At 53.2% G+C, this 22,489-nt stretch overlaps 1 protein-coding gene across 2 annotated transcripts in view; it reads right to left on the bottom strand.

The window, feature by feature from the left end:
- CELSR1 (cadherin EGF LAG seven-pass G-type receptor 1) overlaps positions 1-22,489 on the bottom strand; it is a 180,743-nt gene that overhangs the window by 74,015 nt on the left and 84,239 nt on the right. For both annotated transcript variants that reach the window (XM_055253952.2, XM_055253950.2), the window contains exons 3-5: positions 7,348-7,570; positions 4,313-4,428; positions 1,537-1,625 (exon numbers count right to left, since the gene is read on the bottom strand). In XM_055253952.2, the coding sequence (XP_055109927.2) occupies positions 1,537-1,625; positions 4,313-4,428; positions 7,348-7,570 (428 nt within the window). The remainder of the gene's footprint in view (positions 1-1,536; positions 1,626-4,312; positions 4,429-7,347; positions 7,571-22,489) is intronic.

The following is a 22,489-nucleotide window of genomic DNA, read 5'->3' as shown; positions in this document are numbered from 1 at the left end:
AGCCCTGAACCCCTCACCCCACCAGCCTCCTGCACCTCTGTCAAGCACATGGTTCTCCAAACATCAGCCAGGCCCCACTAGGGGTGACATTCAATGTGCGGCAGGCCAGACCCCGCCCAGACACCTGCCAGCCTTCTCTCAATATCCCCCCAAACCCCGAGCAAGCACTCAGCTCCGAAACCTCACCAGCACCTCCCATCTGCCCTCCTCCCAAATGAGACTCAAGCTCCACCTGCCCTGGGCTGGCACTGATGGGACAGAGGACAAAAACCGTGGTCTCTGTGCAGGTGACCACTACTTGGAGTCTGTGTGGCATGCCTGAGAGATGATGGGATACTCAAGGCAGATGTGAGGGCGGGCCAGGGAGGCGGAGGGATGCCGGTGGCCAGCACGGAAAGGAGAGTGACAGCCAATGGAGGCGGCACTGCGACCTCAGGCCCAGTGGCTGGACCCCAACTGCTGGCGAGTCACAGCCAGGCACAGTGGCTGTGAAAGAAGGAAGATGCTATCTCCATAGAAGGACTGGCTCGATTCTCCCGGAGGACAGAGGAGAGCTCGTCTGCCGACCAAGCTTAGGCCCCGGCCTTGTGGAAGTCTGGGAAGTGGGGCGCGGGGGCGCGGCCGGGCTCCAGGAGGGGCCAGTAAGACCCACGCAGACCCACGAGCAAGCGGGGGCACACTCTGGAGCTTCCCAAGAAGAGAAAAGGGGTTTGCAAAATCACAGCCGTGGAAAGCACAGCATTTTGATGCAAAAAACAACGTGTTTCCTTACAAGCCAACGAACAGCAAAATAAAGTGAAACCAAAACCATCCAGCCTTCACAGCACTTCCTTGGAGAGTGTTCTGGCTCTCCAGTTACATCCAGGTAGAGTGGACGATTTTGGCTACAGAGCCGTGTATGAACAGCCCAGAATTTCAGCCACTAGTAAAGACTCTGGCCAAGGTGGCTGCAAATGAATAAGCCCTTTCTGTGCACCCCCCACCCACCCACCACAGGAGATCTCCAGGATCCCTGTGTCCCTCCCCGACCCAGAGCTCCAGGTGGGACTATGACCCCAGCACAGGGCTCAGGTGTATTAACACAGACCCTCCACAAATGTGCATTTCCTAAACCACTTTTTCCAATAGCACATTTAAAAAAAAATTCAGAGCACAAATGTCTTCAGACAGAAAATCTACCAGGTCACCTTTTTTCCTTCCTTTTTTTTTTAGATGGAATTTCACTCTGTTACCCAGGCTGGAATACAGTGGCACGATCTCGGCTCACTGTAACTTCTGCCTCCCAGGCTCAAGTGATTCTCCTGCCTCAGCCTCCACCCGCCACCACGCCCGGCTAATTTTTTAATTTTTGTATTTTTGGTAGAGACAGGGTTTCACCACGTTGGCCAACCTGGTCTCGAACTCCTGACCTCAGGTAATCCACCCACCTCGGCCTCTCAAAGTGCTGGGATTACAGGCGTGAGCCACCGCGCCTCTCCCCAGGGCACCTTCTTGAGCCGCCCTGGGGCCAGGGGGAAATGGTGGGGCCCATCTTACCTTGTTATAGTACTGCACCTGCACAGAGTGCCACCGCCCGTCACTCACACCACTGGGAACCTTCGGTGCCACAGTCGTTGTTGTCTCACCTGCATGGTGGGAGGGAGACCCAGAGAGAAAGCAGAGGTTGGCAGGGCCTACTGGGGACCGAGGATTGGGCTGTGAGGCATCAGGGGGAGACAGGTGCACATGGTCACGTCCTCCCTCCCCTCCCCACGGCACCATGGTGGGAGGCACCCACCACTCCATCCACTTTCTTTTCTGGTTACAAAAGTAATTCTTGTTTCTCTTTTCTGGTTTTGTTTGTTTTAAGATGGAGTCTTACTCTGTCGCCCAGGCTGGAGTGCAGTGACACCATCTCGGCTCACTGCCACCTCCACCTCCTGGGTTCAAGAGATTCTTCTGCCTCAGCCTCCTGAGTAGCTGGGATTACAGGCACACACTACCATGCCCTGCTAATTTTTGTATTTTTAGTAGAGACGGGGTTTCACCGTGTTGGCCAGGCTGGTCTCGAACTCCTGACCTCGTGATCTGCCTGCCTTGGCCTCCCAAAGTGCTGGGATAACGGGCATGAGCCACCACACCTGGCCTTGTTCCTCTTTTCTAAATATGAAAAAATGTAAACACGGAAAACCCATCTGTCTGTACCAGCAGCAGTCACACCTACACCGCACCAGGAGTCAAACCCTTTTTCCTATGCATTGCATCAATGTAGACAAAATCATCAAAACCAATTCCCCTTTAGGTCACTTAATCAAATAAATGTCATCTCAGGCTTTTAACAACTCTTAAACCATATAACACATCCCATTGTGAGGTCGCGGACGCATCTCTTGTGCATCTCTGCTTCGGGGTGTCTGTCATTTCCACCCCTTGAGCTCCTGCCGGAGTGGGGCAGGTGAGTCCCTTCAAGGATTCTGGGGCATAACCCTGAGTCAGCAGCAGCTGGGAGGAAGGAGCTTCATGGGCACCAAAGGACAGGTGCGGTGGGTACCAGGTCCCAGGCAGGGAATGCCGTCTCCAGGGAATCAGCAGGAGTTCTGGGAACAGGGAAGTGGGAGACACCGGCCAGGGGAATAGCCTAATCCCACCTCACAGAGCCTGGAGGGCTGTGGCCACCTCTCCCATGGTGGTTGGCTGCTGTTACAGGTGCTTCCCTTTCTTTATTGCATATAGAAAACCAAGCTCCATCCTCCACCATCACACACACGTCATTCAACACAGGCCACAGTTCTAGAGACAGAAGCACCTCTGAGCCATCTTGGTGAACTTCCAGGTGAAGGAGGAGATGGCAGAATTCACTCCTAAAAGTCAAGTGTGCCAGGCTGAGCCTGGTGGCTCACACCTGTAATCCCAGCACTTTGGGAGGCCGAGATGGGCGGATCACTTGAGGTCAGGAGTTTAAGACCAGCCTGGCCAACACGGTGAAACCCTGTTTCTACTAAAAATACAAAAATTAGCCGGGCATGGTGAAACGTGCCTGTATTCCCAGCTACTTGAGAGGCTGAGGCATGAGAATCGCTTGAACCTGGGACGTGGAGGTCGCAGTGAGCCGATATTGCACCACTGCACTCCAGCCTGGGTGAAAGAGTGAGACTCTGTCTCAAAACAAGAACAAAAACAAAAAAAAAGTGATGTATGCCAGAAAAACACAGATATACCTGTTGGCAGTCTGGAGAAATGCTCTTTTCTAACAACTGCAGTATCATGTTTAATGGCCTTGTTGATATATATATATTTTTTAAAGAGACAGGGTCTCCCTATATTGCCCAGGCTGGTCTTGAACTTCTGGGGCCAAGCAATCTGCCTGCCTTGGCCTCTCAAAAGTGCTAGGATTACAGGCATGAGCCACCTTGCCTGGCTAGCCTTGTCAAAAAAAAAAAAAAAAAATTTTTTTTTTTTTTTGAGATGGAGTCTCACTCTGTCACCCAGGCTGGAGTGCAATGGCATGATCTCAGCTTACTGCAACCTCCACCTCCCAGGTTCAAGCGATTCTCCTGCCTCAGCCTCCTGAGCAGCTGGGATTACAGGCATGTGCCACCGCGCCCGGCTAAGTTTTGTGTTTTCAGTAGAGATGTGGTTTCACCACACTGGCCAGGCTGGTCTCTAACTCCTGACCTCAGGTGATCTGCCCGCCTCAGCCTCCCAAAGTGCTGGGGATTACAGGCATGAGCCACCACACCCAGCCGGCACTGATATTTTTAATCTAGAGATGTACCACAATTTAATGATTCCTTGGTTTCTGAAAACATGAACCAGATCGTCCACATTTCCAGCACTATAAATAACACTGTTATGAACATCTTTTTATTATTATTATTTTTTGAGACAGAGTCTCACTCTGTCACCAGGCTGGGGTGCAGTGGCGTGATCTCAGCTCACTGCACCCTCTGCTTCCCGGGTTCAAGTAATTCTCCTGCCTCAGCCTCCTGAGTAGCTGAGATTACAGGTGTGCACCACCACGCCAGCTACTTTTTGTATTTTTAGTACAGATGGGGTTTCACCACGTTGGTCAGGCTGGTCTCGATCTCGTGACCTCGTGATTCACCCACCTTGGCCTCCCAAAGTGCTGGGATTACAGGCGTGAGCCACCACGCCCAGCCTGTTATGAACATCTTTGTGTACTCTGGATTTCTTCAATAAGACAGGTTCCTAGACCTACAATTGAGGGATGAAAGGGTAAGCAGCTTGGAGGCGCTGCACAGGGCGAGGGTCGTTTTAACCCACAAAGTATCTGAATTGCTCAGAGCTGCCCTTCCTAGGGAGAAGGCCACACCTGCAGAGAAGGTGAGCTGCACCTGCTCGTCCACGATCTCCAGGGCGATGAAGTCGTGCTTCTCGTTGAAGCGGCCGTTGTAGAGCAGCAAGCCGTTCCTTTCTTGGGTGGCAAACCTGCGGAACCAAGCACAGGCACGTCACAGGATGAAGACCCCAGGGTCCAAAGCCTGCCTAGGAATGACAAGTCCAGCCAGAGGAGGGCAAGCGCATGGGGCTACGATTCAGGAAAGCATGGTGTCAGGCATGCATCCTTCTCATAGGAGCAGACAGCCCATCAAGCTTGACAAGCAGTGTTCTTTCCTGGAAGCAGCAAACCAGAATCCATGGGGAATCTGGTTACTACGGCCTGTAGAATGCAAAAAATATCCCATTTGCACAACATGCTACAAGTATGACCAGCGGCCAGGACACCTGTTACAGATGTGTTTGGACAAAGCACGTGCAGTACATTTTCTGCTGCTGTGAACAGATCCCCTGTGTGCGCCAGGGCATGGGGACCTGGTACCTTCCCAGGCGGGGATGATGCTGTGGAAGGACCCCTCTTAGGGCCTCTCCCCGCCCCCCCGCGGCACTCAGCCACAATAGCATCTTTTGGCTCCCACACACAGGTCAAAAAGACCCCAGGGCCTTTGCACCAGCTGCCCCCTATGCCAGAAACAATCTTCCCAGGCTTTGCAGATCGCTCAGGGTCAACCCAGCTGTATTTGTCCTGACTCATCTTACTCTACATTGCTCTCACCTCCCATCAGCCTATGACATCACTCAGCTAATTTCTGAAATCATGCTGCTGACTCATTGGTTTATAAGAACGTAAGGAACCACAGCTCTCATTCCCTGCTGCACTCCAGAGCCCAAAGAGGATCTGGTCCCTATCAGTGCTTAATATGGGCTATGTGAATAAATGAAAGGAAGAGGCATGAATAGACGCCTGAACTTGAACAGGCCTGTCAGAACTTGGAGCACGCAGAGCAAAAAACCACCCGCTCTGGCAGGAGATCATCAAATTCTCAGAAATCCTTCTTCCACCCAGGGGCCCGGGCAGGGGGTCTTCAGACCCAAATCACCACAACACCTCCCCCCGCTCCCTGGTTTCAGAGAACTTGGCAAACCTCCTGAGTGCGCTTGGGACTGGCTTCTGAGCTAGCCGGGTGTCTCCACCATCAGAGATCCGCGGCAGGAACTCCTTTTGACTTGAGGTTGGTTTATCCATTTTCCTGCGGCAGGATTTGGCCTGAGCCAGCCTCGAGCATCTGACCTCAGCCTTTTTTCTTGAGTTAAAATTGATGGTTTCGGCTGGCTGGTGGCTCACGCCTGTAATTCCAGCACTGTGGGAGGCCGAGGTGAGTGGATCACCTGAGGTCAGGTTGACCAGCCTGGCCAACATGGTGAAACCCCGTCTCTACTAAAAATACGAAAATTAGCCGGGCATGGTGGTAGGCACCTGTAATCCCAGCTACTCAGGAGGTTGAGGCAGGAGAATTGCTTGAACCTGGGAGATGGAAGTTGCAGTGAGCCGAGATCATACCGCCACTGCACTCCAGCCTAGCAACAAAGCGAGACTCCGTCTCAAAAAACAAAACAAACAAAAAAAAAAACTGATGGTTCCCAACTGTCCCCCGAACCCCCTCTATTTAGAATGCCAGCAAGAACTGATGACAAACACAAAGAAAAATACCCACACAGCACACTGATGCTTGGGCAGGGAATGAGCAGGGAGAAGGGATCTTAATGACGATGGGACCAACTCAGTGCAGGCTTGTTTCCCGAGACTCAGCACCCCTGGGTCACACCTGATTGCCTTTGGTAGGTTTCACTTCCGTGCGGTTCCCTTTAGACCCAGGTGGGGGCTGGTGGGCGGTGTCAGTGTCAAACAGTCCTGCACGGCTCCCCTGGCAAGCACACGTACACCGCTGGCGATGGAGCAATAAAGAAGGGACCCAAAGCCGAGGGGAGGGTTGGAACAATGCAAGCAAAAAGAAGAAAGGCCAGAAAACAGAAACCAAGGCCCGGAGACGGGGGCTGGGAAGGAGGAGGAAAGAATAAAGAGCTGGGGGAATGAGAGGCAGCTGGGAACGGAGCCCGGAGCCCACTTGGGAGCCTGGACACTTGGCAAAGAGAAACTAGAAAGAGGAGAAGGGGCTATGAAAGCACCCATCTGAAACAAAAGCAGCTACGCGCCCCCCAACCCGGCCCCTCACAGTGGCTCTCAGAGGCTCAAGAGCCCTCACCGCTCCCAAAGTGTAACTGCCCTGGAAGCTTGGGGAGGCACCTTACGATTTTACTTTTAAAGGTATTCCCTACAAAACCCTCGGTGATTTAGTGTCAGCTCTGATTGTTTAGCCACCATCATGGTGATTTAGTGTCAGCTCTGATTGTTTAGCCACCGTCACACATAAGGGAAACTGTTCATAATTGTCCAGTGCAATAATCTCAGAAATACAGAATCTGACAAGCAGCAGCGTAACATTCCCTTGTGCAGACATTTAATTAAACATTATCGGAGGTGGAGAGGAGAGTGGTGGTCACCAGAGGCTGGGGAGGGAGCAGGGAAGGGGCTGAAGTGGGTTAAGGGGTACAAACAAAGACACAGAAGGAATAAGTTTTTGTGGTTTTTTTTTTTTTTTAGATGGAGTCTCGCTCTGTTGCCCAGGTTGGAGTGCAGTGGCACAATCTCAGCTCACTGCAACCTCCACCGTCTGGTTCAAGCAGTTCTCTTGTCTCAGCCTCCTGAGTAGCTGGGATTACAGGCATAAACCACCGCATCCAGCTAATTTTTGTATTTTTAGTAGAGACGGGGTCTCGCCATGTTGACCAGGCTGGTCTCAAACTCCCAACCTCAGGTGATCCACCCGCCTCAGCCTCCCAAAGTGCTGGGATTACAGGCGTGAGCCACCACGCCCGGCCTGGAGCTACTCAACTATCAAAGGCCCCACACGGAGGACACCGATGTCGCGATCTAGAGGGATGGGGTGCACGGAGAAGCTCGCCCCTTTCCTAAAGAGACCCATGTGGCGCGGCGGGACGCACACTCACGTGAGGGAGATGGTGAAGTGGAAGCGCTGTCTCAGGCCCCGGAAGGTGACAAAGGACCGGGGCGGGAAGCTCCTGGTGGTCACCTCGCAGTAGGGCCTCTCGTACTCGCCGGGAGGACACACGCAGTGGAAGCCGCCAATGAGCAGGTTCACGCAGGTGCCCCCGTTCTTGCACACCCCGTTGGCACAGCGGCCTGAGCGGGCATCCACCTCACAGTGCTCTCCTGGGGGGCGAGAGGAAGATGCCAGAGAGAAGGTTACCAATCAGCCAGGGAAAAGCCAATGAGCCTGTTGCAGACCCCGGACACACGCCAGCCACAGAGTCAGCTGCTGAAAGAAAACCCCACGGACTCCAGGTCAGGTCTGTGACATGAACAGAAACCCCCGAGTTCTTGAGGACTTGCCCAGAGCCGTGCCAGAGTCGGCTGCACCCAGCTCCTGGTGGGCGAGCTAAAGATGGTGGCCAGGGGGTTTCCAAAAAGTACTCTCTGGGGTCAAAGAAACGGCAGCAATGAGCCCTTCCCAGCCTCCAACCCCGTTCTGAGCACCGTGCAGGCTGAGCTGGACTCTTCCGAGGAGAACACCTAGAAATAGACCAGAGGGCCTCAGGCCCCCTCCCCACACCTATGCCCGTGCAATAGCAGAACACAGCAGAGCCTCGTCAGAGATTCGGAGCATGCTGTCATCACATGACCCAAAGGCCACCTTCTGAGCAGGCCACCTGCCCTGACTGCCGTCCGCCCTCCCACCCCTCACAGAGACCCCTTGCACTATCTGGCCACCCCTGGATTCCAACTCGGTTCTAATCTGGCCCATCTCGCCCACCAGCCTGTGAGCTCCTGAAGGGCAGGCACCACCCTACTCTGATGTCCTCCCCAGAGTTTAAACTCTTCTGTGACAGGAAGGTTCTGGAAGCTTTCCCAGAAAACCAGCTGGACGGCCCACAGCACACTGCCTCTCTCCCCATCTGCCCTCAGACAAGGAGTGCTCAGAACCTCATCTGCTCTGAGGGTCTCAGTATGCGCCATGCTTCAACCCAGTTGTTCCTGGACTGGCTGCTGCATCCTCCGGCAGCCAGGTGTGTGGCTGGTGACACTCCCTCCCCCAGACAGGAATGGTGGCCTGCAACCCACACAGCCCATGCTGCCCCCTCTGCCCCTACCACGTGGGGTGGACATTGGCCGGAGACCCCTCACAGACCTTTAGGGGCTTCCAATGACCAGAAAATTCCCAGCAACATTCTCTCCCAGTTACGGAATTTTAAATGAATGCATTTTAAAATTAAAGTATTACATTCACATACTAAATAAACAAAAAACACAGTGCAAAAAGTCTGGTGTGGGCCGGGCATGGTGGCTCGTGCTTTTAATTCCAGCACTTTAGGAGGCCAAAGTGGACGGATCACCTGAGATCAGGAGTTTGAGACCAGCCTGGCCAACACAGGGAAACCCCATCTCTACCAAAAATACAAAAATTAGCTGGGTGTGGTGGCACACGCCTGTAATCCCAGCGACTTGGGAGGCTGAGGCAGGAGGATCGCTGGAGCCCGGGAGGCGGAGGCGGCAGTGAGCTAGGACTGTACCACTATACTCCAGCCTGGGCAACAGAGAGAGACTCCATCTCAAATCTCAGTATTCCATCACAGGACCACGTCAAAACTTACATCACTCAACGTCCAATCGACAGGCATGTGGGCCATTTATAATTTTCATTTATGGCAAGTGACTTTTCAGTAAACATTCTCCTATATAAACCTTGGTGTGCTTTAAGACTCTCTGGAGAAAATCCCTAACACTGCAGAGTCAAAGGTCACACACAAGTGACATTTTTTTTTTGAGACAGAGTCTCACTCTGTCGCCCAGGCTGGAGTGCAGTGGTGTGATCTAGGCTCACTGCAACCTTCCACCTCCCAGATCCGATCAATTAGCCACCACGCCCGGCTAAGTTTTATATTTTTAGTAGAGACAGCGTTTCAACATGTTGGCCAGGCTGGTCTCAAGGGATCAACCCGCCTTGGCTTCCCAAAGTGCTGGGACTACAGGCATGAGCCACTACGCTCAGCCACAAGTGACATTTTGATGGATATTTCCAAACCGCCATCTCCAAAAGGCTGCACATACCCACTCCCACCAACGCAGATGATAGAATTTTGTTGTGTCTCTTCAACACTAGGTATGATCAATCTTTTTTTTTTTTTTGAGATGGAGTCTTACTGTTATCCAGGCTGGAGTACAGTGGCGCCATCTCGGCTCACTGCAAGCTCCGCCTCCCAGGTTCACGCCATTCTCCTGCCTCAGCCTCCTGAGTAGCTGGGACTACAGGCACCTGCCACCACGCTCAGCTAAATTTTTGTATTTTTAGTAGAGACGGGGTTTCACCGTGTTAGCCAGGATGGTCTCCATCTCCTGCCCTCGTGATCCGCCTGCCTTGGCCTCCCAAAGTGCTGGGATTACAGGCGTGAGCCACCGTGCCCGGCCGGTATGATCAATCTTTAAAATATTTCGCATCTCTGACAAATGGATCTCAATGATGTTTTCATCTGCATTTATCTTTGATGAGGCCAGCATCTTTTCCTGTTTTATTGGCAATTGACACTCTCTTTCCTGGAAGCTGCCTGATCATTCCTGGGTTTGTCTTTCTGCTGGGTCCCGCTCTTATTGTGTTACAGAAGCTCCTTGTAAATTATGAAAGGAACTATTCTGTCATTTTCATGGCAATTTCCCCCAGCTTAATGTTTAACATTAAGTTTTATGTATTTGTAGCCCCACAGAAATTTTTCTGTCTCTATATGATCATATTTATCCATTTTTTTCCTTCATGGCTCTGGTCATCTTGGGTTGTTAAAAGACTCCTACAGGCCAGACGCAATGGCTCCTGCCTGTAACCCCAGCACTTTGGGAGTGAGGTGGGTGGATGTCTTGAGGCCAGGAGTTGGAGACCAGCCTGACCAACAAGGTGAAACCCCGTCCCTACTAAAAATACAAAAATTAGCCAGGTGTGGTGGCGCGTGCCTGTAATCCCATGTACTCGGGAGGCTGAGGCAGGAGAATTGCTTCAACCTGGGAGGCAGAGGTTGTAGTGAGCTGAGATCACACCACTGCACTCCGGCCTAGGTGACAGAGCGAGACTTCATTTCGGAAAAAAAAAAAAAAAAAAAGAGGACTGCTACAAAGATGGAACTGGGGGGAAATCCAATGTGAGGATGCTCAGTGCATGACCCAGCATACCCTTCAAACGGCAGCAGCATCTTCCCGCAGTTCAGACCTCACTGGAGTCCCCAGAGTGGGATGGCTCCATGATGGGCCCCTTTGGACAGGCACCTGCAATGTCTCCCAAGAGGCCTCTCACCACGATCCGGACGGCCAATGGGATTCACACAGCCGCTGCCATGCGGGGCAGCCCAATTTGATGCCAACTCAAACGGACAGAATGAAAACACATTTATGATGCCTCAGTCTGCCTGGGCTGCCATAATGAAGTATCACAGATCGGGGGCTTATACAACAGATACTTATTTCTCAGAGCTCTGCTTCCAGCTGAGGTGGCCTCTGTGGAGGTCTGTCTTTCTAGCTTGCAGACGGTGCCTTTTTGCTGCATAAGGGAGAGGACTGTGGTCTCTCTTCCTCTCCTTATAAGGACACTAGTCGCAGCCTGGCGGCCCCACCCCATGACTTCATCTAAACCTAATTACCTCCTAAAGGGCCCATCATGGGGCATAGGGCTTCAATGTAGAAATTTAGGAGGGCACAATTCTGTCCAGAGCAGATACGTATGAGACAACTGGCAATTTTAAAAGACTGGTGAACATTAAACTTTATTACCCATTTTTAAAAATAAATCACGATGGCTCACGCCTGTAATCTCAGCACTTGGGGAGGCTGAGGCGGGCGGATTACCAGAGGTCGAGAGTTCAAGACCAGCCTAACCAACATGGTGAAACCCCATCTCTACTAAAAATACAAAATTAGCTGGGCGTGGTGGCACATAACTGTAATCCCAGCTACTCTGGAGGCAGGAGAATTGCTTAAACCCGGGGAGCGCAGGTTGCAGTGAGCCGAGATGGCACCATTGCAATCCAGCCTGGGCAACAAGAGTGAAACTCCGTCTCAGGCAAACAACAAGAAAAAAAGAAATCAGGTGCTATCAAGAGTAGGTCCTGAAGTATACACCCCACCATTCCCCTCCAGGATGGGGCTCTGGGGTGTGGGTTGTTGATGGCTCACAGCTGAGACCCTGCACTCAGATTCCGCCTCCCGGCCCAGTTCCACTGCCCTCGCTGGGGCAGCCCCCATCCAGCAATGGGTCAGGGTGGACACAGTGACCATCAGACTGTCCAACGCAGGCCATCCCAGCTCTGCACCATGCTGTGGGGTGGCTGAGGCCTTGTACACCTGCAGAGCAGTCTGACCTCCCCTCTGCCCAGGCCAGGGCCCCTCACTGCTCCCAGCTGTGGCTCCTGAAGGCTCCTCCACACCTGCTGCCTCCTAAGCTGGGGCCTGGAGTCTGTTTCTCTTTTTTTTTTTTTGAGACAGAGTCTCGCTCTGTCACCCAGGCTGGAGTGCAGTGGCGCAATCTCGGCTGACTGCAAGCTCCGCCTCCCGGGTTCATGCCATTCTCCTGCCTCAGCCTCTCCGAGTAGCTGGGACTACAGGCGCCCGCCACCATGCCCGGCTAATTTTTTGTATTTTTTAGTAGAGATGGGGTTTCACTGTGGTCTGGATCTCCTGACCTCGTGATCCGCCCGCCTTGGCCTCCCAAAGTGCTGGGATTACAAGCCTGAGCCACCGCGCCCGGCCTGGAGTCTGTTTCTCAGGGAGGCCAACCTCAGCCACGTGCTGATTTCAGTCGTTTTAGGAAATCCTGTCAATCCTCCAAGGGAATGCTTCGAATGAGCTTTTGAAGAACAAATGAAACTGATTTATAATCAGCATAACAATCATCAGAGGTAAATGGTGCCTCTGAAGAATCTGAGTTCTCCCTCTGCTTCCCCGTCATCTCCCAGGGCGCCTGTAGTCGCAGCTACTCGGGAGGCTGAGGTAGGAGAATGGCGTGAACGCGGGAGATGGAGCTAGCAGTGAGCCGAGATCGCGCCACTGCACTCCAGCCTGGGGGACAGAGCGAGACTTGGTCTCTTAAGAAAAAAAAAAAAAAAAAAATGTCTAACTGGCTAAGCCAAGGTGACTCCAGATTCCAGTATAAGCCCTCTCGAGAACGAGGAGGGCTGAAATCGCTGACGTTTTGCTGAATGTCATGAGCATGCACGGCCTCCATGCCAGTCACCCCGAGGGCTCGCAGGCACCAGAGCTGACACTGGGTCAGAGCCAGGCACAGGCCAGGGGGTGCTTTCCCCTCCACCCCAGGAGTCAGGGCAGGATCCCATCTGCCTGTTCTGCACTGGCAGGGGCTGCCCCCAGGGAAATGGGAACAGGGTTTCCCACCCCACTCAAAGCAGACAGAGAAGAGCCAGCCCTAGACCCTCATCCAGGCTCCCAGCACCCGTGGAGGCTGTCTAACCTCCCTGCCACTCCCCGCTACAGGGGTCAGCCCACCACAGATGCTGCACCCCGCCGCCCTGCAGGTGGGCCATGTGCACACACACACCTGCACACACATTTGCACAATGCTTATAACCTCCCACATGTATTCACACATGCACTCACAACTTCCCATCTACACATGTCCATACACACCTGTTCACATACACACACACATGCGTTGACACACCCTCACATACACCTCACATCCTGTCACAGGTGCATACCTGCACACCCACCTGCACACTCACACATACACATGCACTGACACACCCTCACATACACCTCACATCCTGTCACAGGTGCATACCTGCACACCCACCTGCACACTCACATGGGCAAGTCAGTGCTCGTGGCTTCCTGGTCTTTGTAAATCCTGTGTGTTCACGGGAGGTGTGGCGCTTAAAGTATATTTCTCCTCCTTTGGACACTTCAAATTATCTTGTTTCTACTTTTAAAATATGTGACATTTGGGAGTGTTTGCTTTCCAAGTTCCAGCCAGTGGCGAAGCACAGCACACTCTGGAATAACAAAGCCACCGGGAGAGGCTGGGTGTACTCACCCAACTGCGACGGCAAACAAAGGGCCTGTGGGGCCCAGCCCTGCCCTTCCCACAGCCGCCTCTGTCTGTCCCGGGTACTATGAACCCAGGCTGGGCCCGGAGCTCAGACTCACCCAGAGGAAAGTGAGGCCCAGGCCCATGACCTCCACGCAGCTTCCCGGTCCCACCCGCTCTGGGTCGGAACTCATTCTCCCCTCATCCGAGGGCTGGAAGACTCGGCTTCTCACCCCCAGCCTGGGATTTCCCCTAAAAGGCCCAGGAAAAGGTGGCCCAGCTCTGAGTGAAGACAGCGCTTTGTATCAGGAAGGTTTGAATTTGAACTCGCAGACTGGCATTCCTGCTTCCAATTTTGATTTCTAGTGGCCCCCGACGTCCTCAGGCTGCCCCGTGAAAGGGAGGCTGGGGGCACCTGTGCAGGGACTAGAGCTCAACAGGTGGCTGCTAACGCCCGTGAGAGCACAGCAAACCGAAGCACAGGTGTTTGCCCCTCGCTGAAAAGGTCTTGCTCCTTTAAATATGTTGCGAATAAAACCAATCTCCATGGCATTGTTGGTTTGGTTTGCTTTGCTTTTTTAATGCGGAATTGTATTTGCTTTGTTTTTTGCTTGTTTTCATTTTCAGAAAGTAGCTGTATGTGTTTCCCGTGGCTGCCATAACAGATGACCCCAAACTGGAGGCTTAAAACAACACAAATTCATCGTCTCACAGTCGCACAGGCCAGGAGTCTGAAATCAAGGTATCAGCAGGGCCCAGCTCCCTCTGGAGGCTCCAGGGTGGATCTCTCCTGCCTCTCCCAGCTTCTGGTGGCTCCTGGCATCCCTGGCTTGTGGCTGCATCACTCCAATCTCTGCTCTGTCCTCACAAGGCCATCAATTCTCCCTCTCCTTCCTGTTATTAAAGACAGCAGGTGGGGAGCGGTGGCTCGTGCCTGTAATCCCAGCGCTGTGGGAGGCTGAGGCGGGTGGATCACCTAAGACCAGGAGTTCGTTAGCCTGGCCAACATGGTGAAACCCCGTCTCTACTACAAAAATTAACCAGGCGTGGTGGCGAGCGCCTGTAATCTCAGCTACTTGGGAGGCTGAGGCAGGAGAATCCTTTGAACCTGGGAGGCGGGATTTGCGGTGAGCCAAGATCACACCACTACAGTCCAGCCTGGGTGACAAGAGCGAAACTCCACCTCAAAAATAAAAAATAAGGCTGGGTGCGGTGGCTCAGGCCTGTCATCCCAGCACTTTGGGAGGCCGAGGCAGGTGGATCACCTGAGGTCAGGAGTTCGAGACCAGCCTGGCTAACATGGCAAAACCCCGTCTCTACTAAAAATATAAAAATTAGCCGGGTGTGGTGGCGCATGCCTGTAGTCCCAGCTACTCGGCAGGCTGAGGCAGGAGAATCTCTTGAATCGTGGAGGTGGAAGTTGCGGTGAGCCAAAAATTGCACCATTGCACTCCAGCCTGGGTGACACAGCAAGACTGCCTCAAAAAAATAAAAATAAAAAATAAAGACACCAGTCATTGGATTTAGGGTCCACCCTAAATCCACGATGACTTAATCTCAAGGACCCAAACTCATTACATCTGGAAAGACCCTATTTCCAACTGAGGTCTCATTCTGAGATTCTATGTGGACACGGATTTTGGGAGCCACTGCTGAATTCACTACAGTGGCCCTCCATGTTTGTCCTGGAATTGCAATTGCGTACATTCCAGCCTCTGCAAACCAGATGCCCCAAGGGCAGCAGTGCCTGGCTGGCAGAGCCTTTCCCGCGGATGCTTTGGAGGTGGAAGCGTCCAGGACTCCCCGGGTGCTGTTCTCCCTGCTTGCAGGAGATGATGCTCCCAGCCTTTGCCAGCTCATCCTCCCCCACCCAGCCAGGGGGGTGGAGTCCCCATTGCAGCCCCTTCTGCCTCCAGCAGTCCCCTGCACAGCCACAGGCCCCCTCGCCTCGCGGCCCCTGCTCCTGCCCCACAGCCTCCAGACCTCCTTGTCCCTTGCATCAAGACGGCAGAGTGCTCCACAACACTGGCCTCACCATGTGTGAGTCCCACTGGCTAGAATCTCACTGCTCCATAAAGACCCCAGCCTAAGGGGTCCCAGGGCCCGGCCTCTAGCCACACACCCAGCCCCCTCCACACAACACTCACGAGCCTGTACCGGCCCCACTGTCTCCCTCCTCCTGGGGCAGTTACAGATGGCCCTGTGCATACACTGGAGGCCATCCTCCAGCCCCGCATCCTCTCTTCTTGGTCTCTGCATGTGGCTTTCCAGTGCCTGGAGGCCACCCGCATCCCCTGGCAGTACCTGTCCTCCGCCTCAGGCACTCTCCCTCTGGGGAAGCTCGGCCCACCTGCCTGCTCAGGGTGCCCCTGGGGGCTCTCATGGACCCCAAATCTCCCCTTTCTAGCAATCGCCCCACCAGCTCCACATCCAGCCCTGCTTGTACGATGGTTCCCCTGCGTGTTTCTCTCCTCAGCTCCGTGCAGGCAATGACAGGGTCTGTTTGGGGGCCAGTCTGAGACTGTCAGGCACACAGCAAGTGCTGAATAAATGCCTGATGTGTGCAGGGCATATGCTGAGCACCTGGCAGGGAGGGTTGCAGGGGGCGGGAGGGGAAAGCTAGGTCCATAGCAGGTACTGACAGACGCTTGTGAAATGAAGTCATAAAATGCCAGGATTTCTCCAGTTCCAAGCCAATGATTAATGCCTGCACTTAATCCATGAGTTACAAAACCACATAATTCATGTATTTGATTCAAGTACTGCAGGAAAGGTGTTGATGAAATGAATTAATTTTAGAGTTAAAACATCTTTTCTTTAATAAAGGACCATGAGAACAAAGAGCAACTGGGTTCTGGATGAACTGGACCTGCCGGGGAAGGTCCTGTCTGTTCCTTAGGGCTGACTCCCAGCACCTCCAGCGTTTACAATGGAGCCAATTCAGGATTCCCCCGGGGGTTGGTGGTTAAGCATTTGCAGCACAGCACTGCACAGAAGATAAAGCTAAGCAAAGTGTGAGTGGATTACAGTACTGTTTATAGGTAGCTGGAGGGGCTGCTAGCACGAGTGGATTACAGCACTGTTTAAACAAGGTAGCTGGAGGGGCTGCTCTCCACCAACCCTCGGGGAGAATCCGCAATTGGGGGCATTTGTAAACACTCCCACCATGGCTGAGTTGAAAAGAGATGTGATATGACAGTTTTTAATTCTAAAATCATCTGAAGGTAAATAATTCAGGTCAAATTTAGTGAGCTCTGTGTCTTTTAGCTCTGTATCTTTTATTTTCTAATAGAGCTTTTATAAGACATACTATTTTCATAAAATAAATGTTCAGCTATGCTGACTATCAGGATTTAACTTTATCTTTCCTTTTCTAGGAATTCTCATTCAAAATAAATTTGGTGTTCCCCTTACACCCTAGGATTCTGCTTGGAGTCAAAGGCTTGCTGAGTCATTCAAACGTGGGAGAAATTCCCCCATACTCTGCACACCCCCATCACCATGGCAGCAGCCTCGCCTCCCACGCCAAGGATAGAGTCCACTTGGGCAAACCGATTGCTGTGCTCAGTCATGCATGCTACCCACCAAAAGCTCTCCCTCTCCCCGTAGGAGGGACGCAGAGCTCAGCTTCCTGGCTGTGGTACAGAAAAGCTTTTTAAGAGACGGAGTCTCACTCTGTCGCCCAGGCTGGAGTGCAATGGTGTGATCTTGACTCACAACCTCCGCCTCCCAGGTTCAAGCGATTCTCCTGCCTCAGCCTCCCGAGTTGCTGGGATTACAGGTGCACACCACCATGCCTGGCTAATTTTTGTATTTTAAGTAGAGACGGGGTTTCACCATGTTGGCCAGGCTGGTCTCGAACTCCTGACCTCAGGTAATCTGCTCGCCTTAGCCTCCCAAAGTGCCGGGATTACAGGTGTGAGCCACCACGCCCGACCAGAAAAGCATTCTTAACAGTAAAATAAAAGCTCCCAGGAGCCAAGGCCCATCCAGCCCTCATGGCCTCATGCACCTGCTCCACCACTGGGGACCTGTCCCACACCAGGCTTGGGGCTGGTGCACTGCCCTGCCTGCCCAGACACCCTAGCACCAGAGCCATCAACCCTCTGCCTAAGGGGCTTCCAGAAAAGCCCTAGCTTCACAGGGCTTCAGCAAATGGTTCACGTGCTGCAGGCGGGGGCCGGGTGCTGGGTGTGCACCTGGTCTGTGAACAAGCAAGGGGTTGCCCAGAGGGTCTCCGCATCATTACATGGAGACTCTGGCAGGGGGCTGGGCACAAGCCCATGGAAGACAGAGGGCATGGGGGTGGGGGCAGAGGGCCCACGCGAGGGAATGCTGATGTGAACCCCTGGGTCAAGAGCTCCAGAACTTACCCCTGGGGGGCTGCTCCAGGAGCTGGGAGAAGAGAGATGCAGGGTCTCAGGGCTCACCCAGAAGAGGGCGCACAGCAGGCAGAGAACCTCAGGACCTGGGGGAGGGCTGGGAACGTGCTGGGAACGTGCCTCAGGAGGGGAAGGGCGTGTAAAGATTGACCACTTAAGTTCTTAAATAAATAAAAAGACAGTTCCTTTCTGGTCCTAAGAAACAGCTAAGAACTTTGAACTAGAAAAACTAGAATTTCCAAAGGCCACAATGGTAAAACTCAAGCACTTGACAAAGGCTTAGTTTATGCAGAATTAACGATCAACATGAAACACAAGAACAGAGAACAAGGAGTGAGTGGAAGGGCCCAGGAACAGGAACACAGGGCAATTTCAAAGCACAAAACCTGAAGTCAACTCAAAGCCCCATCAAAGAGCTCAGTCCTAACACTGGGTCCTAGGATGCAGAAAGCAGTCTTGAAGACACAACCCAACTGCATGGCTCATGTGTCAGAAACTTCACTACCAGAGAAACCACACAGACAGGAGGCAAATAGGGGAACATTACACGGTTTCTAAGAGGAAAAGGGTATGTCAGAAATGATAAAACACCACACGAATTTGCCCATCTGTTATTCCATTCACTCATCTATCCATCCTTCCATATACCCACCCACTCATTCACCCACCCCTCCACCCTTCCATCCATCCATTTATTCACCCATGAATCCAACCACCCACCCATTATTCATCCACCCACCCACCCACCCAGCTTCCATCTAACCACTCACCCAGCTTCCAAGCACTCACCCAGCTTCCATCCAACCACCCATCACACATCCATCCAGCCATCCAACCACCCATCATGCATCAACCCACCCATCCAACTATCCATCATTCATCCATCCATCCATCCAACCACCCATCACACAGCCATCCATCCAACCACGCATCACACATCCATCCAGTCATCCAACCACCCATCATGCATCAACCCACCCATCCAACTATCCATCATTTATCCATCTATCCACCCTTCCACCTACTCAGCTGCACTCACCTGCCCACCCGTCCCTCCACCCACTCATCCATCTAATAAACTGCCAGCATGGGCCATTCTTTAGGCACTGGGGTTATAAGAATGAACAAAACAGATCCCTGCCTTCATGGAGTTTCCATCTAGGTAAAAAAAAAATGTCAGACGTTCAGAAAAACCAAAAATACATGAAGAGTCTTACAGCAGATGGAAAAAGCAGAGGGGGAAGCTTTGAAGGGGTGCTGGCATGGAGGGGGATGGGAGGGGAGAAGAGGGGAGGGGAGGGCAGGGGTCAAGCTGCAGAATTCAGGTGGGGCAGCCATCAAAGTAGGGTCAGGACCAGAAAGGGTGGGCACAGCTAAGGCTCCTGGCCAAGCTCTTTCCACCCCACCAGATTCCAACCAAACCTGAGAAAGTACCTCCAGCCTCCAACATACGTGGCTCACATGCTCACACACACTCACATGCACGCACACACTCACCTGCATGCCCACAGGCATACACAGGGTTTCCCACGGCAGGGCAGTGGAGGCAAAGCCCCAGCCCTTTCCTGTTCTGCAACATGACAGTCCCACACCAGTGAGGCCCCACCAGGGATAGGAGCTGCACAGAAAAGCCCAGGCGGCTGCAGCCTGGGCAACGGGTCATGTACAGCAGTCCACTGCCAGTCAGGACCCTGCCTCTTCCCAGGGACTTCAGAACCCCTGTGGCATACAGCCCCAGGCAGAAGCCAGGCCAGCAGAGGCCCCCAGCCACCAGGGCCTTTGTCCAGCAACAGAGCTGTGGGGGAGGACGTGCTACCAGCTCGGCCCTGCAAGGAAGGTTGACATAGAGATGGAGGAAGAGACAGGGCAGGGCCACATGGCGCCCTAACAGCTCAGGTGACGCTCCCTGACCCTGGCTATCCCCAGGTCCACATTTGGGGACAAGGACATGAGAAGCACTCTCACAGCAACCTCCTCCAGAGGTGAGCATAGTCCACACGTGACCTTCCCTACAAGGCAGGCCGCAGCACCTGGCTGGTCAGATGAGTGTACACAAAAGCCCAGAGAGGGCAGTTACTTGTGCTGGGTCACACAGCTGCATGGGTGGGAGCTGGAGTTAAGCCTGCATCCACCTTAGTGTCCACACAGGGCTCGCAGGGACGGTCCAGAGAATGAGTCCACCTCACCACCTTCCCTGGACAGGTGTCCCCTCCAAAATGACCCTATAGGAGAGGCCGCCCAGGGGGCAAGATTGCAGGGGCCTCAGCACCCCAGTCCAAACCCCCACAGCACTGCTGTCAGGACAGAGGTTTCCTGAGCAAGATCCTGGCTGATGCCTCAGTTTCCCCAGCTCTAATCAATCCATCCCCCAAGGCAGGGATTTCTGTCTCTCTTGGCCAGGAGCACTCCCCAGCACTAACAGGCTGGTGTGAGTGGAACAGCTCATTTGGTACGGCTGTGAGCTACGCACCTGCACAAGGGCGAGGTTACTATTACTGGTCCCTGTTCCTCCTGTCTTCACTGCCTTCCTGAGACGGGAGGCACCCTCTGTTCACCCCTCCATGCCCCACGCCCCCTCCTCCTCTCCAGCTCCCACTGGAAACTGCTGCCTGTCAGCGCCCACGTCTGCCCTTGGGTTTCATGCATTGTTTGACTTTCTCACCTCCTGGTGACTTGCTCTGCACCTGGAATCCCTCCTGAGTCACACGGACGGGCAGCCCAGCCCCGCAGGAAAGGCCTCAGCGGGAGGGCCCAGAACCCCACCCCACAAGGAGGGAGGTGGGAAGGGGGAGGCCAGGGGAGCCCGGCACTGCAGAAGCCGCTTGTCCAGGGCTGGCCTTCTCTGGGTGGCTTCATTAGTGTCCCTGAAGCAAATTCCCAGATCTCCAGACACACCCATTTAAAAAAATAAGAAATGCATTCCAGCAGCGAAGAAAAACGATTCCCACTAAAATGATGAGTTCATGTCCTTTGTAGGGACATGGATGAAACTGGAAATCATCATTCTCAGTAAACCATCGCAAGGTCAAAAAACCAAACACCGCATGTTCTCACTCATAGGTGGGAATTGAACAATGAGAACACATGGACACAGGAAGGGGAACATCACACTCCGGGGACTGTTGTGGGGTGGGGGGAGGGACAGCATTAGGAGAGACACCTAATGTAAATGACAAGTTAATGGGTGCAGCCCACCAACATGGCACATGAATACATATGTAACAAACCTGCACATTGTGCACATGTACCCTAAAACTTAAAGTATAATAATAAAAAAAAAAAAGAACTTGGGTCATGGTTCAGCATATAGTAGACTGCAAGTATTAGCTCATATTTATTAAGTGCTTCTTCAATGTTAACTAAAAAGCTGAATAAAGTCTTTGCAGATAAAAAAAGAAAAGAAAAGAAAAATGATTCCCACCGATCCACTGCTTTGCTGTTTCTTACGGGAGTCACGTACAGGCTGAGGGCTGGAAACCCTGGCGAACCTGAAGGATGGGCGTGTTTGACCGTCTTCCGGTGCTTGCAGCAGCTCCAAGCCGAAGGCTCCAGCAGCACACGGGCCCAGCGGGCCCAGGCGACGCCAGCCTGGAATCACCCTCGGGGACACAGCCTTTCAGAAGAGGGGCTCCCTACAACCTCCCTCTCCACGACACCGACGATGGAGGACAGACTAGGAAATAACCCACCCTGTAGTGGGCTACACGGTGGCCCCCAAAAGGATGTGTCCACATCGTATTTCCTAAAATCTGGGAATGTTACCTTACATAGCAAAAGAAGGAATTTTACTTATACGGCAAAAGTGCAATTAAAGATCTTGAGATGAGGCAATCCGATCAGCAGGGGGGCTCGATGCAATCAACATGAATTATCGTAAAATGAGCGCAGAGGGAGATGAGAAACAAGAGGAAGGGCTGGTGCAGGGGGAGGCAGAGCCTGGAGCCAGGCAGCCACAAGCCAAGGCCTGCAGCCACCAGGCGCCGGGGAGGCGGGGCTCCTCCGAGAGCTGCCAGGAAACGCGGCCGGCCCTGCCAGCACCTTGATTTCCACCTTCCAGCTGCAGAACTCAGGGACGGCATGTCTGTTGTTTTCAGCGCCCCGGTTTGTGATCACTTATCACAGCAGTCCTAGGAGAACGAGGCCCAGAACACACCGAGGAAACCAGCCAGAGTCAGCAGGAACCCTCTTCCAGGGTCAATCCCCCGAGGAAGCTGCACCCCAAAGACTCCCAGCATCTCCTGGAGCCTACACAGACCTGGAGCCACGGGAGAGAAAACACTCTTTGTTTGCCAGGGCTCTTGTGGCACCGGGAAGACAGCGGCATGAGGACCCGGCGTGCCAAACAAACACAGCGTCTCCTGGGCCCGAGTGGACTCGGGAAGTCCTGGTTGCCAAGACTGGTAGGGGAGGGGCAACCACAGGGCTCTGAATACCACCACTGGTCCCTGGCACCGGGGGTACACACAGCTGGCACTTAGGGGGCGGTCAGCCCTGCTGATCACCAGGACATGAGAGTCCCTATAGCCCCAGCACCACTCTGGGGTACAGAACCCCATCTCGACTCCCCCTGCAAGGCATTTCCAACCCCCTCAAAACAAACCCAGGGTCCTTCCAAGCCAAGGGGTGGGCCAGGGACTTGGCTCTCTTTAGAAGGACATTGGTGGCAGCTCA

Source organism: Symphalangus syndactylus, chromosome 18 (assembly GCF_028878055.3).
Source record: "Symphalangus syndactylus isolate Jambi chromosome 18, NHGRI_mSymSyn1-v2.1_pri, whole genome shotgun sequence".
NCBI classification, from domain to species: Eukaryota; Metazoa; Chordata; class Mammalia; order Primates; family Hylobatidae; genus Symphalangus; species Symphalangus syndactylus.
The sequence above is the reverse complement of the archived record's forward strand: the minus strand, read 5'-3'. Positions and strand labels throughout refer to the sequence as shown.